The 26,869-nt window shown below is 40.5% G+C and overlaps 1 protein-coding gene across 9 annotated transcripts; it reads right to left on the bottom strand.

Moving 5' to 3' along the window:
- Positions 1-489: 489 nt before the first annotated feature.
- PHC3 (polyhomeotic homolog 3) lies at positions 490-26,869 on the bottom strand. Of its 9 annotated transcripts, XR_005257958.1 has the most exons (16): positions 26,788-26,869; positions 23,844-23,991; positions 22,962-23,120; positions 21,493-21,570; positions 19,846-20,004; positions 19,281-19,379; positions 17,920-18,154; positions 15,615-16,489; positions 14,065-14,215; positions 13,492-13,745; positions 12,640-12,796; positions 11,222-11,336; positions 10,360-10,510; positions 10,043-10,274; positions 9,786-9,886; positions 6,067-6,203 (listed from the first exon to the last, which is right to left on the bottom strand). XR_005257958.1 is itself a non-coding variant. In XM_038145523.1 (15 exons), exons 2-15 carry the CDS (start codon positions 23,967-23,969, stop codon positions 6,049-6,051), a joined length of 2,946 nt encoding a protein of 981 aa, XP_038001451.1. In that variant the 5' UTR covers positions 23,970-23,991; positions 26,788-26,868; the 3' UTR covers positions 490-6,048. The 9 variants fall into 9 exon arrangements, 6 of the variants coding, with proteins under 6 accessions (XP_038001451.1, XP_038001452.1, XP_038001455.1 ...); XM_038145523.1 differs by lacking the exon at positions 9,786-9,886 and having other exon boundaries at positions 490-6,203; positions 26,788-26,868; XM_038145524.1 differs by lacking the exon at positions 9,786-9,886 and having other exon boundaries at positions 490-6,203; positions 19,846-19,971; positions 26,788-26,868.

Here is a 26,869-nt window from a genome sequence, read left to right as displayed (position 1 = left end):
TAAAACCCTTCATCTTTACACACATCTTTCCTGGTCAGTACTGGCTTGTTTATTCTGTAACACAAAGACTACTTGGAAAGGAAGCTGGGTGTGCAGAATCCCTCATTGTTCTTTCCAAAACTGAATTGCAAAAAGCTGCCAGAGGATGGAAGCATCCTGGCTGGGTAGTGAAGGACACCGCAAGCCTTCCATAGGCTGCCCAGGCTTCACTCACAAAGCAGATCTACCTCATGAATCCAAGACATTTGTGCTTCAAGCCTAATCCCATAATCAGCATAGATACCCTGATTATTACCTAGCAACAACACCACAAGCCTGTCAACAACCCTATGTACCCAAGCAGTGCTTCATAAACACAATTAGAATGCTCCTTCAGTGTTATGTATTGCACTTAAACAAGTGTTTATGATCACAATTCTACGAATGCACAATTGTGCTCAAGTTACTTCTAGATGGAAAAAAAATCTTTCTAAAATCTTTTTTTTTTCTAGCTCCTTACTCTACAGAGTTATTTGGATAATTCAACAGGAATACTTGCTGGAAATGTAAAAAACTTAAACTTGAAATCTGTTCATTACACTGGCTCCCAGAACTGTGCTTCAGAAAAGTTAAATCCATGGCTACAAAAGCTGGACCGTGAGCTTACTGTAATTACCAGCACATTCTTATCTCTGACCTTTGCTTTTTCGATTCCTCTTTGCTGTAAGAGATCAGGAAATACTATGCAACCTTCAGGTGAATGAGCAGGTGTGCTCTGGAGCAGAGGTTACACAAACCTACACAGCAGCAGGATGGGGCCTGGAGTACATGTGGAAGTGCTGACCTTGAGAGCAGGGGATAAGGCAGGACACAAAACTCCCCAGCCCCCAGAGCTGACATCCAAGAGAGAAAAATGCCACTTTCAGAAATTGAGTGGGGAAGGAAATGTCAAATTTCCAAAGAGATGAAGATGGCAAAACCAAACCAGGCTGGTTCTCATGGATTAGGGTACCGTGTGCTCACTGCCTTGGTGCTCAGTCTGTGTCCCAGGCCCTGACTCCAGCAGCTCACACCAGGGACAGCTTCCTGAAAATCCCACACAGCTGGCACTGGAGCATCATTACTGTCCCTTTTTCAAACGTAAAGCCATCCAGGTATGTAACTACATAGAACCTTTCAGGTCTAAATAAACTCTCATGACTAAAGGCAAATTCTTTTAAAATTAATTTAATTTAGGCTCATCTTAAATGAACTAAGCATTAAATGAATTAAAAATTTCTTTCTCCTCACAGCATTTCCTGTCTGAAACTACAGCTCACTATGCAACAGTGACTTGAAAATTAATTCACTATGAGCAATTAACACTTTACACTGAAATTATTCACTGACAGCTCTGCTCATACCTGTTCCACTCAGCATTTAACAGGAACAGGGTATTTAAAACAAAATACTCTAAAATATTAGCTTCTCTCCATCTCTAATAAACTAATTCAGGTGTGTATTAAAAAACTACCCAAGACTGACTGTTTTGCACAGTCATTATCTGCAGCCTAAAACAATCAATAAGGAAATACCTGGTTAATGATGACAAATATATTTCTATGCTGAAAGGACATCTCTATACAATACTGGTGAGAAAATAACACTGCAAGCTTTTCTACATGCTGGGTTTTAATATGAGCAGTCTCAGTACAATCAGAACTACTCATGTTATGAATTATGGGGATGTCTAATTATTTGCAAAACCAGGACTCAACACAGCTGTCACTGAATTCTTTGATCACTCAGAGCTGTAGATTTGTCACTGTGTAAGAAATCTGTTGGGCTCTTGAAGTGGAAGTTTCTGCATGGATATTGTGATATTGGAATGAGAACATCCATCTGAAACTGGCATTAGTTGTGGCTGCCATGCCAGGCAGTGACACACCACACCCAGCCCAGTCTCACACCAAACTCCCATTCAAATTACACTTCAATAGTTTTGTACCTGAATATTTCCTTCCACTTCAAGATGGTGAAATGATGCAAAAGCTATTGCAGATCTGCCTAAACAGTTGATTTTATCCCATACTTTCCTCTTCCTGCCATATCTGCAGTTACAAAGGACTCCATCTGTTCTATCCAAAAGTCTGGATTCCTTTAAGGACAAAGCACAGGTGGAAGTCAGGGGGTAAATACCTGCTTTCACAGGAAAAGAATGAGGAAACGGATGCTTGCAGGACAAAAAGCTTCTATTTGAAATGTCTCATTGACAAAAATCTAGCAAAGGCTTTACCCTCCATCAAGAACTTCATTTCTAGAAATAAAGGGATGGGTTAATGGGTAAAGAATGGATTTAAATGCAGCCTGTTTAAAACCCCTTCAGACACTTTCTAGTGAGCCCAAACAACTGGCACTTTAAGTCACTGGAGGTAGCCAAGCTTCCTCAGGGGAGTGCCCTGCTCCTGCTGCAAAGCAGGGATGCTGGTATGAGCCCCATGGATCAGGGGAGACTGCACACCCCTTTTGATCTTTCATGTGCAATCCTTTAAAAGCCCAAACAAACCCTGAAGCTGAGAAAGTGTCACAGTTCTGTTCTATTGGATGAAATCTTGACAGACACATTCAGCCCAGTGCTCTGCAAAAGGGCCTTGCCCTGAGCTCATGCTGCAGTTTGCATTAAGGAGCAGGGTAGGGTAGGACGGGGAGTGGTGCAGAAAAAAGAAGGGAAAAAGCCATGGAATGTATCTCCCTTCTGACCTATTCCTACAGAAGCTGAAATACTGCAAACATTACTGTGAGGGGTAGCCTGCAACACCAGAAAAATAGAAAACAAAATCCCAGGAAATAAAGAGAATAAAAAAGATTTCCTGTAGACATCCTGTGGGAACAAGTATTAAAATACAATTCAAATCTTTAATACTTCTTCTTTTGCAAGAGGGTACAGCCTAACATGGGAAATGGCAGTATAAGCCTGGGAAAATCTCACCTGTCTGAACAGCAAGTGGCCAGAACATAAAATGGTCCTGGAGGACTGTTACTGTATTGCTTTTTGGAGTCAATTCATAAGCTTCCCAAGTAGACTTCAGTTGCACTTGGAAATTTTCCAGCCTACTTTCACATACAAGTATGATTTAAAAAAAAAAACCAAAATTATTTCTTGACACAGCTACACTGGCAAACACTCCTGTACAAGTGCACTTCTATCAGTAGAGGATGGTATAGCTATGTCTGATTTTAAGTTCCAGTTAATTGCCAAAATCACTGAAGAAGAAAAAAAAAACTTTCAATATGCATAAGGCCCACATTCTAAGCTGTTGCACTTATGAATATTTAAAGCATAACTCATTATCTGTGGCTCTCCCAGACCCACAGGGAATGTTACATACCAGATGAACAGGACCAGATGTGCCTTACTGGGGTCTGCTCTGAGCTCCTGGCACCTGGCAGTGATTCTGGCTGAGCTGGACACAAACACTAGCTGGAGAAGCTCTCCTGAAAGCTGTCTAATAAAGCAAAATTAAAGCAGCCATGAAATTCTCATGCATGTAACACTGATTAACTACAGGTCTAAGTAAGACCCCTAAGTCCACATTTTCTAGTACACCTTAAGCCATTATCAAACCACATTTATGTATCCCTACTTTTTACATTGCCTAAGAACAGTACAATCAGAAGACAGGTTAAAAATTAGCCAGTGAGATTTCTGTATAAAAATAATAAAACTTTAAGACAAAAGCCAAAGGATAAATATCTAAGATATCTTTAGTCTTCAGTTAGCTCATCAAAACAGAACATATCCTTTAGAACATATGTTACAGATATGCTACACTGTGTATCTTACAGAAATGCTACAAATGGGAACCCACTGTCTCCATCATTTGAATGTCTTTCAAATGAACATTAGCAAACACTGGAACTTCAACTAAGAAGTTTATTTTACAACAGTAACCGAAAATAGAAAAAAAAAAAAAACCAAATTAGAAAGTGCTTAGCAACTTCCCTCCAAAATAAACCCAGGCATCAATTAATCCTCTAAAGCTTTGGTGCCGTTTGGGTAAGGGTTCTCAACACATACCAGCGTGCAACTGCAATGTGTTGTCCTAACTTGCAGCTTCAGTGGTTAATAAAAACATTAATAACATCTGCTATTAGCAAGCTCAAACAGTTGTAATTAAGAGCAATGATTCTAATGTTGATCTCCAGAAGTTAATGGTAGAAAATCTGTTAGTGGAAACAAAGCAATAGTCTAATTAAAGGAACATGAAGCACAGATTTTTCTGTCATTCAAATTTACTCTTTAAGGTCATCAGTTAAATAATAGACATATTAATCTGTCTGTCACAAACCTGCCTTTTAGCCAGTGTATGTGCATTGACTCCTTTTGATCTAGGGCAGCAGTTCTCAAACTTTAGGTCAGTTCCTCTTCAGGAATACTGTACAGCCCCCCGAATACCTCCCTACACAATCATATATTATGCATTAATTTGCATAAAATACAAAAAAAATACATTATTTGCAGACACATACACATATTTAGTTCAAATATACACAATGACTATCAGCACACGTACCCTTCTTTCCCTAAACCAGAGCTTAAGGATCCAGGTCTGTACATAAGGAGAGTGGAGCTGCAAAAGGGAGGGAACAGAAGGACAAAATATGTCCCTGAACATCTGTGCTCATGTGGTGGGGAAGCAAAGGCCAAGAAGGTGCTGCTGCCTCAGAGCCCAGGCAGCTTCTAAGAGCATCAGTAACTGGGGAAATGTATTTGTTCCACAGAGTGTGAGAGAGGGAAGACAGAGGGGGACACTAAAATCCCTCCACCTGGGTCTGCAGCATCCAAGAGGGACAAAGCAGGGCCCCTGGGTATTTCTCTGTCCTGGTCCTCCCAAATTTGCCCTAAACCAGGACATTCTCTCAGAGTTGCCAGTGCTGGCATTCCTCCTGCTGACCTGCAGCTCCAGGCTCCCTCATGGCAGCAGCAGCTGCTCCTGAACAAGCTCTGAGGGGGCCTTACTGCTCCTTCCTCAGAGCACTGCAAGCACAGCTCACACTGGCCACTGGACAAGGAAAAGGTGCTTGGAAGCTTCCAGTGAGGCAACGGGAATGCACTACAGGGAAAGACATGTTAGAAGAGGTATCAAGAAAAAGAACATCTGAGTTATGCTGTCCCTTCTCTACCCCCAGTCTCTAAAGCAACTTGTCTCAACACGAGCTGGTCCTGGCTGCAGTTTTCAGCCTCTCACACCCAGGCATTTGGGAACCTGAACCCCAAAAGCTCACACTCTTCCTCAGGGTCCACTCGGAACCCCCATTTGAGAACTGCTGGTCTAGCTTAACTAGCAGCATGTGAAACTACAAACCTAACACTTAATGCCCCCTTAGTGCATAGCAGCATTCAAAGAGTAAAGTAACATGTGCTTCAGTTACCTCTGGCAGGAGTGTCAGTAGCCTGATCATGAGGATTTTGATGAGACATCTACATGGTTTATAGTATTTTACAGACTTCAAGAAAATAATATAGTGGCAGAGATGAGGGTAAGCCTACATGAGGAAAACCAGCTGCCAACCTACCCCTTACAAACAATTTGCTCAAGACTAAAACAAACTCAGAGAGCACAACTAAATGCATAGCATTTTACTGGTACTAGTGCTTCCACAGGGCCTGTGGACACTTCTGTTAGTTCAGTCCAAACACTGCTGTATGTGGGAAAAATCTTTCAGAATACAGCAACACAATTTAAATGGTGTCTAGATTGGGGTGGGGACTGGGGTGTTAATCATAACTCATAAAATGAAGTACATGTTGGGGAATATCTAACCTATCACAGCATATTTCACTTCATGTTTTTCCATGAAAAAGTTCAACTCAAAGCATTACTCAGGCTTTACTATAAACTTATTAGTTGTTGAAAACTACAGAGGACTCCTGGTATCATCAAAGGAACATTTTAAAGTCTTTATGTGAGGAGAGCCCCCCTACTTAACAAAACACCACAGTAACACTCATGCCACAGTGAAGATGTTGGCACATTACTGTTGGTTCTGTCACTGAGAAACTGTTGTTTAAACCTTCATGTTCACCTCCTAGGATTCTTTCAAGGAATTGATACGTGCACAGATTTTCAATGCAGGTCCAAGCTTAATATTCATTGCACTCATAAGGTGATCCTCCTTCAACAAAAGGAGAGCTTGTCCATCAATTTCTTGTGCTCTAAATTCATCTGCAATATCTTGACAACCTAAAGGCAATAAAAAACATTATTACTGGTTTAGAAATGTCCATTTTTAGATCCAATGTCCACATCAGATTTTGTCCACTCCAGAGCTTTTCAGCAACACATTTTCCAGTGCTCATCCCTTTAGCCTGTTGAACCTAAATTACATGCAAGAGTTCAGTATTACGATGGGAATTCTGAAATAACATGAAAATAATTTTTACTGCAGCCTCTAATTACACTGTATTTACTGGAGAACTACTCATTGGGAATTGCAAGTCCCAGCAAAGACAGAATTTTCATTTCATTAAGAGGAACAACCTCTCATCATTGAAAGAGATTGGGAAAACAACACTGAAATAGCAATCAGGAACATAATTCAAGTGGGTTCTTTCCAACAATAAAAAGATACGACTATCTAATCCTATAAATTATAAATATATTATACTGCTCTGTGCAGTGAGAACATCCAAATAGCTACAATTTCCAAAAGGAGTTAATTCCATCTGTGTGTTACACCACTGAGCTAAAGAAACAAAATTTTGATGTATGGACTTTGGCACAACCATCTCATGAAGACATTTATCATTAGTTATCAGAGTGAATATTCTACACACAGCAGTAACTCACTTCACAAGTGCAACTTTAAACTGGTTGGATCTTTTTTTCCCCAAGTTAAAATCATTTTCTCTACATGAACTAACAAGTCTCAGGTTACTGAAGATCAAAACATTAAAAAAAAAGACTCTACATGGGTTGGACTGTCCCAAGTAACTGAGAGCCCCTTTCCACTGAAGAACAGTGTGGAAATAAAGGTTCCTCCAAAGATGTTCTGGATATGTGCTGAGCAGAATCAACCAGTTATGCCTGGCTCTGTGGCAGCTCTGTTAGATGGATAAATGTCTTCTAACAACGTCCATGACAGCACTCATTGTCAGTTGTTTATTTGAAGCTTCCTTCCCCCAAACATGTTTTTAATGGGGTTTTTCAATACATTTGTGTTCTCAACCCAGCAGTCTCTCCATCTGTCTCAGAGCCTTTCAAACACACTTGAATTTGTGCTCCACCTTCCATCCCCGATGTCAATTATTCCTCAAGGAAGCTTATTTTTTGGCATTTTTACATTTTCCCTTTTTAAAAGTACACTATTATAGAGATATGAAATTACTGTGATGAACTTTTCTACCTACGTGACAGCAACTAATTTAATATTCTCTTGTGTGTTCAGATCTAAATTCCATAAAGAATAGATAGCCTAATTTCCTGATGGATTTACAAATGTGTACAAGGCAAATGGAAAGGAAACGTGGAAGGAAGTATCAACATCCAAAAATGAATTCATTTGGATTATTACTGTGTCAAGGCTGTAACATTCAAGATTGGAAAAAGTTAGCTTTTCACAAAGAATAAAGCACAATTTTTTCCTTAATGATTTGTTTAAGAGACCTCGTGCAACAATCAGCTCTGACAGCATCATAAAGGTTTTCTTACTGAAGAGCTGACAACAGATAAAACATCCGTAAGTCAAGTATTGAGTATTTCTGGGAAAGGCATCATGGCATGTCTGATTTGAGACCTGAACATTGTGATTGTCAGACCACGCCATTTACAAAGAATCTGAGAGATCAGGAGAAGTTCTTACATTTAAGAACAAAACTGCTCCTACAGAAACAGGAAACCGGATGTTTGTTGTTGCCAGCTTTTTTCCTTCCAGCAATTTCCGTGCAACTTCTTAAATACTTTTTTATCAAAGTCATTTGTGGAAAAGCAGAGCATGGAAGCTGAAGGTATTGCAGTTCCCACATCCAAGCACATCTGGGTATATTCTTAAGCACTTTTGCAATTGCTTGTTGTGCAATAACTTGGCCAAAACGAAAGGGTGGAGAGCATGTGAAAGGTCATTTATCTTGCAACTGAAGACGGAAAGGAGAACAATTCTGCTCAACTTTAGCTGATCTGTCTCTTCCCTCAGAAGCAGCAGCTAACAGTGCAAGTGTCCTGGACACTGGCTTCTCCAAAAGGCCCCAGAGGAACTCAGGAAAAGCCTGACAAGGACACAAGTCCATTTCAGCTACAGACTGTGCAGAAAGCTGTAAATGAAAACAGATGTTCCTAATGTTCATGGAAAAGTGACAAATCACCATCTCCTACAGCATGGCAGATGGTTTGCACAGACTGCACCAAGTAGATATATGATACAAAATGCCATAAAGAAAATAATCTCTATTATTTCCTACATTAATCAATCTTGGAAGTATATGATAAAATATTTTTTTCAAGAGAGTGACTTGAGAATATACTGAAAAGAATAAACCCCAAAATTACCCAAAACCCCAAATGCAGTGACATAGCAATAAAAATTCTGGCAGGCTGTGAATGTAACTTTAAATATCTATTAAACTTATTTATAAAAAAGTATTTGAGAAACTAGGCCTTCATATGGAGAGGAATGAGTAATTATAATAAACTTTAATTACACACAAATAAATATAAGTTTGTTTAAAATCAAAGATCACCTTGTTTATAGAATACAAAAAACTAAACCAGATCCAGCAGCTGGTGAAACATTGTAAAGGTAATGGTTTCAAAACAGAAACCACATTTTAAGAATAAAATTTTTGGTTTCATACTTGCTAGTGAATTGTGTTTATGTGGCACTTCAGTTATTCTAGCACAGGAACTACCATTTATTGAGAGCCTAGGATTAGTTATTGAATTAACTAGAGTCTTGAATCCATAAAAACAGTAACTGAAAACAGCAGTGACAGAGCTACACTCCATAACACAGAAACAGGAATGACCACATCCCAAACCTAAGGAGCTTTCCTTGTTTCTACATCCGTCACTGCAGGTGCCCAGAAGCAGACAGTGTTACTGAAATGCAATGAACTATCAGAAGAAAGGTACTTCAAGGATGACTTTTGCCAATTTTAAACATCTCTTATGCAATTCTTTGCCTGACCTACTACAAAAGACTGTCTGTCATAATGCATGTGTATGACTTAGCAGTGAAGATAGATTCTTTACAGGTTAATAGTCTAATGGGATTTAAAAAAATGGTATAGCATTCCAGAAAAAGGAGAAAACTAGGAACAAAAATTCTGGTATGACTGTTACTGTGGAGATCTGCCTTGTTATCTGTAGGGGTTGCAGTGTCTGATCAGATAAAATGGCATCCTTGGGAAAAGGTGGGGAGTGAAGCTCTAAAGGTTATGATAGTTAGGAAATGATAAATGCCAAATAACCTGAAGATGACATAAAGGTAAAGGTGAATATCGATCTAAAGGAAAGTTCTGTGAACAAGGAAAAAAACATATTATTTTTTCTGAGAATAAACTGAGACTAGCACTATGCTGAGTTTAGGCAGAAGACCTCTGAGCAAAGCTGCAAAACAAATTTTAACTTTATAGCAGAAACTTGCTTATTCTTTTTTAATGACTTGTATCATTACAGGTCTTCCAAACTTTTTGGTTGTATCAAGGGAAGGAACACTGCTCTTGCTTATTTACTGAATAAGCAGCAAGGAAGAAAGAGAAAAAGGAAGTGAGAAAGGAAGAGAAGTAAGCAGTGTAACAGGGAGGAAGTGTGTCTGGTCTCTCTACTGACCTCTTGAGAGAAGTCAGACTGAAGGAAGGAACAGCTCTAATCTCCATCAGCTGGGATGCAACAGCAGAAGTGGGACTAGTTCTATCAACATGGGATTTGTGCTGAAGGAACAAGCAAGAGGAAACAAATCACATTCCAGTCTCTATCACCAGCTAACACTGCTGCTGTTACCACACCACCTCCTCATCACAGTGCTGCTATAAAGCAAGGAACTTCACTGTTAAAACCAACAGAACAAGTTATTGCCCATTCCATACCAGGCAGAGAATGTATAAAGGCCCAAACTTCATCGACAGTCCATACTGAGGGGTCAGTTTGCACCACTGGTAAGAGGTCGATGCTCTCTGGCATTTTCCTCATCCTCAGCTCCCGCAGCTCCCGCTCCCTCTCCCTCTCACTCTGCCTCCGCAGACGCGTGGTCATGGCCGTTGGAACAGCGTCTTCGTGAGGAGCCAGATCTTCTTCTGCAGATGGATAAGTAATTGGAAGCTGGAAAACGTAGCAACTACAGTATTAGGCTTTATTTGCAATTCCCAAAAGCGGTGCCATAGTTTTAAGCAAATATTCCACAGACCTGTCTAAGAAAATGATCTCGTGACGCCCCCTCAGGGCCGCTCGGCCGACGCCCGCGTCGCCCAAGACTTTGGCTATCTGACTTCCGATTCCAACGACTGGTCTTGTCTGATGGAAACAGCCCAAATTTCTTAGTGCAACTAAGGCTGTGCCTAAAGAAGTAAGATATATTCAATAATGCACTAGTAGTTTTTTGGACTGAATTCAATCAAGTAACCATAAAATCACAGTGTTGTAGAAATGCTGCTTAATTGCAACAACAGCTGTCACAGAAATACAAGAGAAAGGTATCTCAAAGGCCATTTCATCAAAATACTCATCTTGTTGTGGGATCAAGTACATCCAGATTACCCCTGGAAGATGTCTGTCCTTCCCATTCTTAGAAATACCTTTGCATTTTATTGCATAGTACAGTTCTGCTCTGAAATGTCCACTAAAAACCTAAAATCACATTGTATTTTCGGGTTCCATTTTCTCTACCTAGATGATACCCAGTCAAAGGAGGATAGAGGCAAAAATCCCATGCTAAGATTAAAGGACTAAATCTCTTCAAGATTATTTTGCTGGTGGTGTCCCAAGAAGTACCAAATCAAAAATATATATTCCCACTATCTAAATGGGAATGTAGCAGACATATAAGAAAAGTCATGTTCAGACACGTCGATGCCAAAAAAGAGCTAAATGGTGACTAGAAAGGGGAAACTATTCCCCATTTCTAAAACTTATGGTATTAAACATCAACTTCCCAGTTGTTATAATAGAAGATTTTGCATTCAGATGTTGATTGTGAATTCTTGCTCTCTTAACCAGGAGAGATTAATCCATTAGCCAGATAATGATAAGCAATAACTACATAAAGTTACCTTTTGGCACAGGATGTGGAGCAGAACCTTTTTGACCGCAGAAACTTATTGGGATATCCCATTTTTCCACAAAATTCACACTTCAGAAGATCATTTTCAATTTCATCCAGTCCCTCTAAAGAAGCAATGAGGAATAAAGTCAGTTTCAATGACACAAAATTACGTTCACATCTCTCACCTCAAGCAGGCAAAAGATCTTCAAATATTTAACACATTCAATTAAATACTTTGATTAACAGACAATTATGCAAAGCTAAGCAAGTCATAGATTTCATTCTGTCTAGAAAAGATCTTGAACAAACTGAACCTTAATGAACCTTCAATTAAGTTATTCAATGAACTTAATCAGTTTTTTGTTGAATTTCAAGCCACCCATGAGCAGGTCTGCCCTCAAACATAGCAAGCAATTAAAAGAGAAGGGTAACATTCCTCATGAATTGCTTCATAAAGAGTTCATTAAGAGAATCAGGCCTTCCACAGTATAAATGCAAACTCTCTGTAATGACATAATGAATTAACCTTTTAAAGTACTTTCTTTGAAGAAGCAGCTGCTACAACCAAAGGGACTTGTGAAAGCAAAGAAAACACTGAATCTTGTACATATGTAACATTCATTTTATGAAAAAAGATAAGCTGCATGCAACAAAGACAAGGATTACAGCATCTGCTAATTTACAGCTTATTGTTACAGAGAATTTTTCTCTTATTTATGAGGTGAGATGGCCCTTTTCCTGCTCTGCAAAAAGCACCAGCACAGCAAAGAGCTGGAAATACTGAGAAGGGTATTTGAAGGGTGTTTCTATCACACACACACAATCATACTCTGATTTACTATCAGAAAATCTCCTCTACTCACATGATGTGTACGTGGATGTGTCTCGATGTTGGATGTTACCTACAGCTCACCCTACTCATCTAATGAATAGTTACAAATTCTCCACATACACCTAACACCAGCTGTCAGAACAATAACTAAACCCAAAATCATGAGTGTTTGGATAATTCCACAAAACAGACAAGCTGTCTGAAATCTAAGACACAGCACAGTGTTCATACTGAAAAGAAAATTGAATTAGCATCTAATGAAACAAATTATGGACAAAAGAACTGTTGCAAAGAGTTCTGATAGGGAAGAAGGATTAGAAATATTTCAAGAGAATGAAAGAAAGAGTTGCATTAAGACTAAATTTAAGCAGATCACCAAAAACAGCTCTGGTGCAATAAGGATACAGGCTGTGGGAAAGAAAACCCAGGGGGTGGCTAAAAATTCTAAACTTTCAAATCTTAGATGAATTTATACAAAAATGCGTGTTCACAGAATAACTTGGTTTTTCTGGGCCAGGCCAGAGTTTGATTCCCATTTCATAGCACACCAAACTGGAGGGGGGAGATGGGCATTTAAACAAAAAACTACAAACCTTCTGCAATCATATCCTCTATCTCTGTGTCTGATGAGTTGTCTGCATGTTTTGTGTTCTGCAAGTCTGATTCAACACACACCACACTCATGATCTGACCCTCCACCAGCAATCTCTTCTCTGCAGGCTGTTCCACCAGCAAAGATGAACGACTGACCTAGTGCAATAAAAGCAAAGCAACAGTGAGTAATTAACATAATTCACAACAGTGAATTATTAAAAACAATATTTGTTTTCAATCTTCTCAAAAAAAGATCATCAGTTTCTACCTCATATCAATGAAGTGTAATTATATCGTGCCAGTGTTCATTTCTCAAACAAATTAAGACCCACTCCTGCTCTGCAGTTTGCAATTATATTTAACAAAGGGAGAAACACATTATAGCTACAGAAATGAAGGAATGGGAAAACGAGACACACATTAAATTAGAAAGACAGGCTTTAAATTGTCAGTTTGTGATTTAAAATTTTCAACAGTACTTCTTACCAGACACCACACTAATTACACCTAGCCCAGTTAAGAGCTTGCCAGTGCTTGAAACAACAAATTGTAGCATTTTAAAATTTTAACAGACTCAGCTCTGAGGTTCAAATTAAAGTATCACTTAAATAGAGCGATCTGAGAGGCAGACAAATGTAAAAACGTTATTCCAAATGGTAACCTAAACCCACTCTCTGTAGTTATCTCCAGATATAGCCTACTACTCAAGTCTCCAATCAGTGGAGAAAAGGTTAAAAACACTGTCTGAAACAAAATTCCAGATCTAAATATCAACTAGCCACAAATAACATCATTCAAAGAGTTAATTTCAAAGATTAGTAGTAAAAAATTCCTAGCAAATTTAGACTTACAGGGAATGGCTCCAACCCCTCCTGAATCACAAATCCTTCGATGACGTGGGTCAGGATCTGGGGTTTAACAATAGCCTGTGGAGGTTTGTTTTCTAGGCTGGGAATGCTATTGGGCATGGATGTGCTGTTGCTCCTTGTCGTTGCTGCTGGAAGCAAAAGAGGGGGTGGTGGAATAGAGGCATGGGAAGGATCAGATGGAGATTTAATTACTGAGGCACTGACTGATGATGTCACTGAAGGCAGTCCCCCATGTTCTGCAAAAAAACAACAAAATATGTAATGTTTTATCACTTATGTCCAACCATTGGCTCAGAATCAGGAAGTAAGGGGGTGATGAATCCCCAAGACCCATCTCTGCACCCATCAACCCCTAACACAGGCTCTTCCCCAGGCTTTATAGATTCCACTTTTAAAACAAGATGGTTTATCTCAACAGACTACTGCACAAACACACCCTCCTCATGCAAACATTTTCCTTTACTCAGTACCTGCTAGCTACAAACATAGTTGGCCATTAATTACTCACACAAATCACAAAACCAAAAGCTATCTTAGTTTGGCATTTGTCCTCACCTGACAAAGGATCTTCTGAATTAAGAGCCTCTCCATTGCCCAAGGTTATGGCTGGTGGGGACAAGGTGGGTGGTGTAGGTGTTCTTGCCATGTGGACACAATCTGAGTCCTCGGGCATCTCCTCTTCACACACATTCTCCACTTGGTAAATCTGCATCCAACAAACTATTGCTTTAGAGAGATTTCCATTCTATCTTAACACCTTAAAAGAGTTGCATAAATACAGTTTTAAAAATGAATTACCCAGTCAAATATGTTAATCTTCTAATAAAATACTAGTTCCCAAAATGCATGCCAAACAATGAACTTTGAGGACATCACAATGTCTATGACAGTAAAATTAAAGCATTTTGTTACAAACAGCAATACATAAAGAAGCCCATTTCTCCAATCAAACAGAGCAGAGAACTTGACTGTTTCAATATCTTCTGTGTATAGTTTACTGTTCTTTTTATTTACACATACATTTGATGGTATTTAAATACATCTGCAAAATGCAAGTTTAATGAGAAGTCTGCAAATTGTTCTTATTGTATCTTATACAGCAGTGTAATCAAGCTGAGTATTTCAGAAGAGTACACCAAGACTATCAAGCATTAGTGGTTATAAGAGGTTTTAAGGTCTTTCCCTCAAAAGTATTGAAATAAATTTACATAAATTCCTGACAGCAGATTAAAATGTAAAACACCACCCTGTCAAAAGCAAACCTGGCTCCTAGTCTTTTGTCCAATTTCTCCATGAAATACCAGAGTTGAGATTATTACCCTCTTAAAATAAATTGAAAATGAAGGGCACACCTCCTTCCTTAACCTGTTGACAGCCTCAAAAAAGCCTACAAGTGCTGCTGATTCTTTTGCTCATCTTAATCTCATTAGCATTTTTCCATTAAAGCTCAGCAATGCCATCTTAAATGTCAGACTTATTTGCATAACATTTTATTTTCCTGTACACGATTTTAATCCAGTGATTGAAGGTAAGACCTTCAATTATAAATTGCAGACATCTGAGACAAACACTGGACCAAATTAAATGGTGGTGATGGGAACTGCCAAAACAGCATCAAAATTCCCCTATTCTTTTATGAAGAGGATATTTTTAATGTTAGTACAAAATAAATAATCCAGAAATCTATCATCTTAATAACCTGATATGCACCTTCCACCTAGTATAGATTGTTCTCCTAATCAAAATCTATTTGTACTGAGGTAAAAGTTGACAGTCCTCATGTCACATTTACCAAAATTCTTTATGTAAGCATTGTCGTATGTCTACTTACTTTTTTAAGCTTCAAATACATTGTAATTTCGTTAAGAAACAAGATTTTAGATCTTAAATTTATACTTTTATGAGTCCTGGTTGATACTCTTGATTGATGATACATTACAAAAAGCGAACAAAACAACCCTAAACCAAAACATGAAATGTCTATGATTTTCTTAAAACTCAGTTCTGCAATCAATAGGTTTCTTGTCTAGCACCTGATTGAGGTCACTTTGAAGTCAATGGACCTGACTCAGGGAAATAATAAAGGATGCAATGTTATCACTCACCACTGGAGTTTCAATCGGCACAGAGGGCTGCACCTGCAGGTTTACTGCGACGGTCTGTGGCGGTGGAAGAGTTTGAAATGGCAGCTGGACCAAAGCCTCTGCAGCAGGAAGTTCCTCCTCAGAAACCAAAGTGTTTTGAACCAAAACCTGGCCCTGGGACAGAATTTCAGGCTGCACTTGTAAAGACTGCACAGACTGCAGGGGCAGCGGTTGAATCTGGGTTGAGGATGCCGAGAGCTGAGGCGGAGCTGCCAGAGGGATGGGAGCGGATTGCAGGGCCGGATACTGCTGGTGCGGCGTGGAGGACACGAGCTGCTGGCCCGGGGAAACCAAGCTGGGCGGCTCCACGGCCCCGATGTGCACGGCGGGCGAGGGCGGGAGCGGCAGGTGCTGCGGGAGGCTGAGCGGCTGCGATGGCCGCACGGGGTTGGCGGCAGCCGCCTGGGGAGCGGCCGGCTCGGGCTGCAGAGCCGCCGGCACCAGGGAGCTGGCCTGGGACTGGATAAGGGCTTGAGGGTGAATAATTATGGTGGGTGACTGACTCGGGGAGTGGGACGGCGGAGGAGACACCACCACTGACTGCTGAGCCGACTGGGACGGGGTAGGAGAGAGCGGGAGAGGCGGAGGATGGATGTGGATAGGGGAGCAGTGGGACGGGACGCTGCTGGGGGCCGGAGGCAGCGCATGGCTGGGGAGGGGCAGACAGTGCTGGGATGGAGGCGGCTCCTGGCCCGGAGGAGTCTGAAGTGCAATCGGCTGGACTTGCTGCTGCTGCTGCAGGATCAGCTGATGATGGGAAATCTTTGGAGGTGGTGAATGAAGCGGGATCTGCTGATGTTTTACTAGAGAATGAGGTTGCAATGGAGAATATGAAGCTGAGAGGGAAGAGGAAAAAAAAAGTATTTATTAAAATTAGGATTTATATCTTCAAGTTCTGAAAATATTGTAAAATACCTCAAAATTCTCACTTTAAAGATCAGCACAATATTTTTAACACTTCCAATATTTGTTTAAAAATATCTTCTTTGACAGCACACAGAACACAAGAACAATTTATTAGGGGAGTATATCAATTTCCAAAGCAAAATGCAGCAAAGAATAAATTAATATGACCATGCTTTTTACATACAGGTACTTTTTATAAAGAAGTATCTAAAGGTATCTTTTTGCTGCTAGGTCTAAGATGATTGCTGATCCAGCCTTATTTAAGAATTTCACACAACTCTAAATGGATTTAATCTTTCCTTTGGAACAGACTGGAAGAGAAATGATAAGCACCACAGGATTTGCTGGTAACTGTTAAGTTAAACTTCAGATAATACTATGCTAAGAGACTAAATAAAATTCCAAGAGTTTAATATAAATTTAAACCATTGAAAGCATTTGCCTGAACTTGAACATAGCAACTGAGAGGCACAAACCTAAAAATAGTGCAGCTTCCAGAGAAATCATCACCTTTAAGTGAACCAGTGACTCACCAGCCATTTCTTACAGCACACACACATTTTCCTCCACATGCAAACCTCTTCTTGCTTTGTCTTGTCCACTTGAGAAACAACTCATTTATGCAGGTTTTTTGATTTGTTCTGCTACTAAGTATGGGTTTTTTTCTTACCAACCTGAGTTCTGAGAGCATTAGAATTCAATACCTCCAGAATGTCTGCCTCCAAGTCCCACTCTTTCTCTAAAAGCTGTCATTAAGCCAAGCGACATTCCACAGAATTCAGACCAATTGTCTAGACTACCATCACTTTTTCAAAATAGGAAAGCTAAGATGCAAATATGCTGCATGCAGTGCAAGTGCCTCTCTAACCAAGTACAGGTTATTCTGATTTATCTTGATACAAAACACTAACATTTTAGCATTGTTACCTATGGGTTTATAAAAATACTTGATATAAGAACATTCTCACGACACAGGCAACATAGAAAAAAGAAACAAACCCCTAATAAAATGGATTTAGATGGGAGCAAGAGGCTTGAGGTGGTTTCAGCCCACATTTTCCTGCCCAGAGATGGAATGGCATGTCCTGACAATGAACATACAGAGAGACCAGGAATGAGAATCATGTTTGTGCTGTGACTCAATAGGGTATTGCAGTTGCTATATTGTGCTTGCATTGTGATTCAAGAACGTTCCTACTTCTGCTTAATCAAAATCCCGTGCAACATCCAATACCAACAAAGAAGTGAATTTACTAACAAAATTTGAACTCCGTTCGGATGGAATATCTATAACAACACGGTCAGAGACCACTGAACCCTGACAGAACTATAGTTTCCTCTAGCTGCACATTGATCCCACCTGGTGTAATTAAGTGGTGGATGCTGGATGTCCGTGTGACCGGCGTGCTCCGGCACTCTGGAGCGGGGCTCTCGCCTTTCCTATTGCTTTCGGAGGGATCTGCCTGGCTGCCCTTGGAGCTGCTGACAGCCTTACTGGGGCACAGCGACTGAGTTTGACTGCTGCTCTTTGGTGGGCCATTCTGTGAACTTGACAACACACCCAGCTTCTGACTGCGCAGCGTCAAGTTCTGAACCTGGGAAACGAGCAAAACATGAAAAGACCCAAACTCTGTAAATAGCTGCGATAAATATCAGGCAAAAACAGCAAAGAAAAAGTTACATTTTGTAATGCTTCTCATCCCATGTGATCACAAGAAGCTAAAAATCTGCATATCAAAGAATCTTTAAAGCCATAAAATTTAGAGGATAGGGATCTTTACTACTTTAGTGATAAATACAGAAGTCTTTTTTCCCTTTTTGAATTTTTAAAAGAAATGGAAATTATTAATTAATTTGAATTAAAACTTTCATTTTTCTCTTTTATTGTGCCTTCAAAGTAAGTGACACGAGGCATCTTAAGCAAAGGCAATTTCATTTTTACAGACACTGCAGAAGTGCAGTGGTTTGTGAGTGAGCTTCCAGACACCACCATAAAACAGAGCCTTGGGTGGTCAGTGGGACCAGAGTCTTCCCTGTTATCTGTGTGCTAACAAAACTGAGACCTTTGTTTCTATACTAACCTCCAAATTAACCAATATTAACCTCCCTTGTCATCATGACACCTCCAATGTAACATGAAACAAAAGGTTTGCTTTCTGGAATTTAAATCAGTCAGGGATCATTTTCACTGAAGTTTGTTACCACACCCAGATTGTGCACATAACGATCCCAGATCTCCAATCCTATGTGCTGAGCTAAAATTTCATTTTCAAAGGTAATGCCTACCCTTGTAGCACTAATTTACATCATTTTTTACATGAAAAAAGAGGATTAATTATTATCACCATTCCCTATTTTGATTACATAATCCCTTCCTCACTCAACAGTTGGTAGCTGTGTAATGAACAGCCAGTTTACATTTCACTTCTCAGTGTTCTGTGTGTCACCACAGGGCACATTCAAACACAAGACAGACCATGCCTGCTTCCTCACTGCCCCTCAGGAGCATCTACTGCCATCCTGCCCCAGTGAGGACAAATCCTTCAGCACACCTTCACAGGTAAGATGACTCAGCTGGAGTTTGGCAGGGCCACCCCAGCAGCTCATCTGCTCTCTGGTCTGGGGTGAAAGTAAAGCAAGAAAAACTAAAGCACATTTCCTTACTTTTCAGTTTTGTCCCACTCGACGGGGCAGACCTCTAATAAGTTTAGACAAGCTCACCTGAGTAGCTGCAGACTGACAGGAAGATGAGGAGGATGAGGAGACAACAGGAATGTCAGACTGGACAGCAGCCACAGTGGTCGCAGGAGTAAAAATAAGCTGTTAAGCAAGAAAAAAATACATGGTAACAGACTGAAATTTTAAAAATCTGTGAAAGAAATGCAGTATCTTAAAGAGATACCATACTTCCACATACTGATGTACAGCTTCGAAGATTTACTTTTTCACATTTAGATTAATTTATTTAAAGAACTATTTATCATGGTAATTTTAGTAAACAAAGAAAATAATAGAGAATAGAAACAAAGAAAATAAAAGAGAATAATGTAAATCAAATATAATGTATTTGTTCTGCATGTTGAGAAAAATCTTTGAGATAAATAAACACACCTATGAACTTTCATACAAGCACATAAGAGGACTTTCCCTTCAATACTACAAATTAGTGGGAAAAAAAAAGACAAAAGAGCAGCCCAATATCTACTACATTTAAGAAAGAGAGCTTAGATCTTCCAATAGGGACAGACCAAAGGCAAACTTTGCAAGGACTGCAATCAAAACTTACCATCTGAGCTCGTAGATACATTTGAGCCTGGCTCGCACTCAGGGTGGGAGAGGTGCTGCCCAGCAACATCGTCTGCTGGGTGATGCTGCTGCTGGTGGTGTTGGAGGTCTGAGAGCGGCTTATTATCTGTGCAGGTGTAGGAGAGGTGGAGAGGTTAATCTAAGGAAACAAAAATATTGCTTCTGTCATGGAAATTCCATCACCCTAGGGTCTAAAGGCAGAAAGCCCTGGACAAAAATGGCAGGGGCAGTTGGAATCTCTGAACTGTGAAGATATCAAAAATATATTGAGCCAATCATCACAAAATTGGATTCTGGCAAGATTGTAGGCTTTTATTCTTAAACTGCAAGCAACCACTTTGCAGTAACTAATAATAAGCAGTTACGAGCATAAACAATGATACGAAGTCTGGAAAATATTGTCTCATAGAAATACACATTTACTGAATACGTAGAATCAGATTTCAATATTTTAAGAAAAACACCTGAACTTTAATATTTAAGATCTTTAAATGTTTATATTAACTGCCTGAACTAGTATCTTCTATTATGTAACCTGATCAAGACACTTCTTTGTGCCACCACCTATGGACTTTCAATCCTCATTTCACATATGCACACTGAAAAATGACTGAAGACTAAAACCTTCTCCAATTTCATATTAAATGCTCAAGAACCACTCCTTAGCATCTTAAAAAAAAAAACTGTTGTGTTTTGTTTTTTCTTTTTTTCTCTAACCAGTCTAACAGAGTTAAGTGCCCAGCTCTTTTTCATCACTTACTTAAAAGATTTCCTTGAAAAACCCCAGCCCAATTATTTTGTTAGTTTAACATCAGACATCTTAATAGAATTTACCTCCGAAATTTAATGAATAAATGGTTTTACTTTTAACAACTGTAAGCCAAGCCAAGCTATGAGAGCTTAAAAAAATACACAGTTAAATCACTGAAGCTATGCACTGGAGTCATGAACAGCTTGAGGGTGTGATTAATAAGCAGGATGTCTGTAGGACTAACAAATCCTACTTCAGACAGCTGTAAAACTGTACAGAAGATACTGTGCATGTCTGACAATGGCACTTAAAGAAATACAGCGTGAACTGAACACAGACCTGCTTGCAACTGAAACCTGAGCACATGCCTAGAATATGGGAAGTGAAACTGCAAAAAAGATGAATGATAGAAGATGATAATCAATAAAAGAATGAATACTATAAACATTCAATCAGTATCATAAATATATGTGAGCTTTGACTTGGATTCTTCAGATTTGGTGCTATTTAATCCCTGATACAGTTATGATTTTCACCTACAGCAGTGCCCTGAATAAAGAAACTAATGTAGAAAATCCAGTAAGAAATCATGTAAGAGATGAGAGCTCAGGGAGTGATTTCTGCAGGAGTCTGAACAGCCACCGGTGCTTGTGGAGTGAGCAGCTGCCCCTCAGAGCATCAAGAGGGGTCAGGAAGCCAACAATCACACACAGCACACAGCACTTACTGCAGAGTCATCATACTGCTCACTGTGTCTGTAGGATTAATTTTAACACTACAAACTGAAATGCTGTTAATATTTTCTGGTTTTCCCTGTAGCCATACAACAACCAAGCAGGGTTGGGAATGGAGGGAGGGCTTGGTGCAGTTACGTACCGAGGTCTGCGACATGCTTGACTGCTGAGTGACACTCCCAGTGGGGGAAGTACATTGCCTCCCACCTGACAGGCTTGCCTAAATAGCAAGAATATGTGTCAAATAGTGAAATCAGAAAGTGCTTAAGTGATGTTCATTTTATTGCATAAACCATCAGAAACAGCCCTCTCTACCTTTACCATTCTCTGAGTTAACAGTAAGATGCTTTACTCAGTGGAAATAGTTTTCAGCAAAGTGCACTCTGCACTTGCTACCTGCAAGGTGTTAAGTTCCATGAAGTCCTACCAAATTTCAGACATACAATTCTTTCAGATCAAGACTTGAAGAAAAATGATCAGAGGTAAAGTCTGCCAGACTGCTGATGATGGAACTAAGTGATCACCTCACTACCTCTGATGCTCAGAACTTAAAATACCATAAAAAACTGTCATTATTAAAACTCACGTCATTTTATTGTGATTAGAATCTTCTAAAAATATATAAATGCTGTACAGAACAGCCTCATATTCTGGAATGATAACTTATGTATGCACATCAAGCATCTGCCACAGGATGCTATTCCAGCCCTTCAGATGAGTAACAGGGACAGTGATTTAGGTTTCTGTATGAACAGAACCAAAACTTCTCAGCCTTTCCCAACCTGATTTTCTTTACTCTGACTCAGTTACTGTATAGCCACACAGATATCCACCACAACAAAAAAAGACAAATCAACATATTACCACAATCTGATGAAAAAGGTAGAGAAGAAAAAGCCAGCAGCAAAAATGAGTCAGTCCAGCTCTGACACCAAACAGCCATATCCCTGAGGTGCATAACTGCATTTAGCATTTCCCTGTGTAAAATCATTAACAACCACCTCTCTCTGCAAGATCATCCTCTCAATCCAAGGCAAACTGAGGTCAAAGGAAATCTTGCCACTGCTTTAATTCAAAAATGGGTCTCCTCCAGTGATCACTGATGTTAAAAGCTGTGTTTCGGATATGAAATGTCATTTACCTCCTACATTTTCACACTCAGGGTTAAAATTTAATTTTGTCATTACTTATAATGCAGCCAGATGTGAGGCAAAACACACTAAGATGCCAGATGTTCATTACTTTTTATTTCACTAAGATACAATGCCATTCATTGCTTCCCCCACCAACTTTTAGAGAAAATCATGGGATGAAGATTGAAGTAGTCTATTTTTAATATTTATTTTATTACTGCTTGATGATTTACATGATGCATTATAATGTATGCAATAAAGCATGGAATGGTCGCCTACTGGAGCATCTACACCACCGGACAAATCCTCCAAACAGTTTGGAGGATGATACAATTTAAAATAACAACATCATTAAAATATAACAGTGAATTATCATGAGGCATTAAGCTCAGGCACTTAAGCTGTTATTACATTTGGCAATGACTGTAGTCCTGCTCTAGACAATTCATGATTCTTTTTCAGCAATCTTCACTCTCACCTGTGGAACAGTTGCCAGACTCTGAAATTGGGTACTGCTTAAGTGCTGCTGCTGCAGAGCAGCAGTCTGCAGCATTAGATGCTGCTGTTGAGCTGCATACATCTGCTGGAGGTACTGAGCAGCTGAGCTAGGAGGACGATGCAAGGCCTGCTGAATAACCTGTGATGAATCAGTAGGTAATTAATTACAATTACAAAGCACTCACCATGCTGACAGGATATTTAAGTTTACCCTTACAAGGAAATAAAGCCAAATAAATTTTTTCACACCCATTATGTCATACTGAACTTGCTCCCGCACTGTTCTGACCAAGTCACAGAGTATTGTCAACATCAACACATTCACATTCTCAAGGACAGCCTGACAATACAGCATCACCCCAACACATCATCCCAGCCTCTCAGCTGCTTGTCAACACATCCTACATCACGTTCTGCTTTTTGAGAGATCAGAGCGTGTGAGAAACCCAATTATCAAACACAACAGAGTGGACTGTACAGAGTTCAAGGAGACTTAATTTAAAAACAGCAAGAGGGGCGGGATCGCAAGCAGGACTTACCCACACAAATACCTTGGATCCCTCTAGTCAAAGTTGGTCAAACAAAAAGCTTTACTTCGCAAAGGTTTATGTTAATAATCTGCAACCCTCAGCAAATGGTGAACAAACCAAACTTTCTATCACAGCATCTCCCCCTCCCTTATCTGGGAGACAGGCCTACCCTGAACCAACCCTAAGTGGTCTGAGACCCTCCAGTAAACATCTCCTGAAAATCAGCAAGCCAGCTATCGAGAAAGACAACAGCAATAAAGAATGGCAAGTGAATCCTGTGAAGTGCTCAGTGCTCTGTACAGGACAGGGAGGAAGCCCCCAGGGCCCAGTACCTGGACAGCATGTCTGTCAGAGCCGCTGTAGACGGAGATCTGCGGCAGCGGCGTGCGGGAAGTGGAGGTGGTGGTGACGGTCGTGGTGGATGCAGAACATGTCGTCGTGTTGGGTTCATTCTCCATAGCTGTGCAGCGTTTGTCCAGCCTGGCAGGAGTGACACAGAAGAGGTTCACAAGCAAGGCCAGAACGTGCTGATTTTAATGCAAAATGTTTCGCTAAGACAGAAAAATGGACTATTTTCAAAAGGTAAGTTTCACAGTATCATGGAATGGTTTGGGTTGGAGGGATCTTAAAGAATGAAGGAAAACCATCTCATCCCAACCCCTGCCATGGCAGGGGCTCCTTTAAATACACCACATTGCTTCAAGCCCCATCCAACCTGGCCTTGAACACTTGCAGAGATGGGGCAGCCACAACATCTATGGGCATCCTCCATAGGGCCTCACCAACCCTATAGTAAAGAATTGCTTCTTAATAACTAATCTTAGTTTGTAGCAATTGCTATTACTTGATGCAATCTCTTGAGAAATGTAGCTATAATCTTCTAAGATCCATCAAAAGTAGCAATAAAGAAGCAATTTAGGAATACATCCAAGATTTCCAGCCAGCTGCACAGTACCAGTAGCACCTCCCTCACCCCCACAGCCCCGCAATGAACATGCTGGCTGACCCTGGACACTGAGCAAAACCTGCTCTTGGCAAAAATCACCACTGAAATGCTCTGTTTGGGGAGACAGGGAAAGGATAGAGGAAAAAATCCTTTTAACAGCAATACCTCACACCATACAGCAAGAACCGAGGAAGAAAATAGCTATTTAAGCACCTCAAATGATCCTCCCCAGTCTTATGTGGCTTCCCTCTGTTGCAGAGCACAAAATGCCATCTTTATAACTGAAATGAATCACAATCCTCAATATATGTTACGGGGGTGTTTACTGCAGTTTCTTTTTCAGTCTTTGTATTACGATTAACAGGAAATCACATAATAGCTGTTTATTGCTTTCCAAAGGATGCCAAAAAAGGGAGGGTTGAGAAGATGTTTCCTTCTTACCATAAAGAAGGGCTCAGAGAAATAATCAGAGAAAGCTGCAATGTACTAGAAAAAAAAAGCAGCTTTGCCAAGTTCTTAACAAACCGCCCATTGGACGCTGCATCAAACGGGAATATAATCAGGAGTTTCAACTCACACAGCTGGAAGCAGAACAGGACACTGCAGGGCTGCCACCCTCACCTCCCAAAACACAACTGCTCTGCAAGCAGAGGGCTGCACATGAAGCTGCAGCTCCTGGGGACCTGCAACAACTAAAGTGTAACACACACATGGTCACCTCTTGCCTACTCTGGTATCGGACACTTGCGTGGAGTTTGCCATGAAAGAAAATTTGTGGAAATCAAAGATGCTTTGAACGCAGAGATGCCTGCTGCTAGAACTGAAGAAAAAGTATGTTTTGCTGCTAAAAATGCAGGTTTGTTGTGCATTATTGATGTCACTTGTGTACCTACATCAGGGCACAAGGTAACACAATTGGGTTCGCCCTCCGACTGCAATAAACCCAGCATCCTTTACAAAACCACTTTATATTAATTTCACATAATGAAAAGTATCTTTAAAAAATCCTGTCTCCTTCAGTGGACATTAAAAGCACCTCAAAATACCTACACCTACAACTTGTCTAGCTAGTTTTTGCAGAGTTATACAACCAGTTAAATTAGCTTAAAACAACATTAGATGTCTCATTTCCTTCATTCTCCGCCACGTTTTTGGTGTGTTAAATGCAAGATCTGCAACATATCCCACTTAGTAACTATTCCATCACAAGTTTACTCGATGAGAGCTCTTAACCCTTTTGCTCAAAATTATTTCAAGAATAGTATTGTCATTGCTCAGGTTGTTCTCACAAAGGATGTACAATGAAAAAAGGATGTACAATAAGGAGCTCCTAAATTTTTGCTCAGCATCTCCATCTCTCCTCTGACACCTCACCTCGCACAGGCATCACATGCTAATTTGTAAGAAAATTAATTTTGTTTAATGATGACGACCTTGCAATGATGCTCCCTGAGCAACGTTAGCTCAAAACAATCTCCATAACGCAAAGTAAGTTTTAGAAAACACAGACTTGAAACAACCACTACACTTTAAGTGAGCCCAAAATACAAAGCACAACAGAAAACTCTATTGAAAATATATATTTATTCAAGCAGTAACAGTACAAGACAGCCCATAAGTTCAAGTTACATTGTGCATAAGGTAAATATTCCAAAGTTTTGTTTCTTTGTATTTTTCTTGGTCAAAGCAACCACCTGAAGTAAAAAAAAAAAATACCTGCTGTTCTATACCAATTAACAAACTACTCTCACAGTGGACACACGAATGTCATTATGCATGTTTTGGAAAGTTTCAGTAAATGCCATGGCAATAACAAACCATGCTGACAGCCCACATCCACAACCACAACCATCCACAACCACATGGTTTATTTTTTTTTTCTCAATTCACAATCTCTCCCTGCTACTCCAAGAGAACAAACCACAAAAAAACCCAAATTAAATAAAAATTTCCACCAAGCCTAACTCCTATAGGTATTCCGGCATTTGACAGAGCGCTCCGAAATCATAATAAAATAATAATAGTAACGAAGGTATGCTCTGTGGGAATACACCCACGGCATGTGGGGTACCGGCCCCGCGCTGAGGGGTCCCGGCGCCGCCTGGCCGGCCGCCCCTCACCCAGGCCGGGCTGACCCACCCTCAGCCCCCGCCTCGCCCAGCCCGGCCCCGCCACCGCCCCCTCAGGAGACCAAAGGCAGGCGGGCGGGAGGGGCCGGCCCGGCCCGGCGCCGGGGCGCGGTCAGGGCGCAGGTTCCCCGCCCCCGCGGCCCGGCCGGGGCCCCGCGGCTGCCGCTGCCCGCGCTCCGCGCGCCCCGCCGGGACACTCGCCTGGGACGCGCCGCTCAAGGCGCCGCCGCCGCCGCCATTTTCTCGCCTCCCTCACGGGGGAGGTGCCGCGCGCGCGCGGGGC

This window comes from Motacilla alba, chromosome 9 (assembly GCF_015832195.1).
Source record: "Motacilla alba alba isolate MOTALB_02 chromosome 9, Motacilla_alba_V1.0_pri, whole genome shotgun sequence".
NCBI lineage: Eukaryota > Metazoa > Chordata > Aves > Passeriformes > Motacillidae > Motacilla > Motacilla alba.
This window is presented reverse-complemented; position numbering and strand designations above follow the sequence as displayed.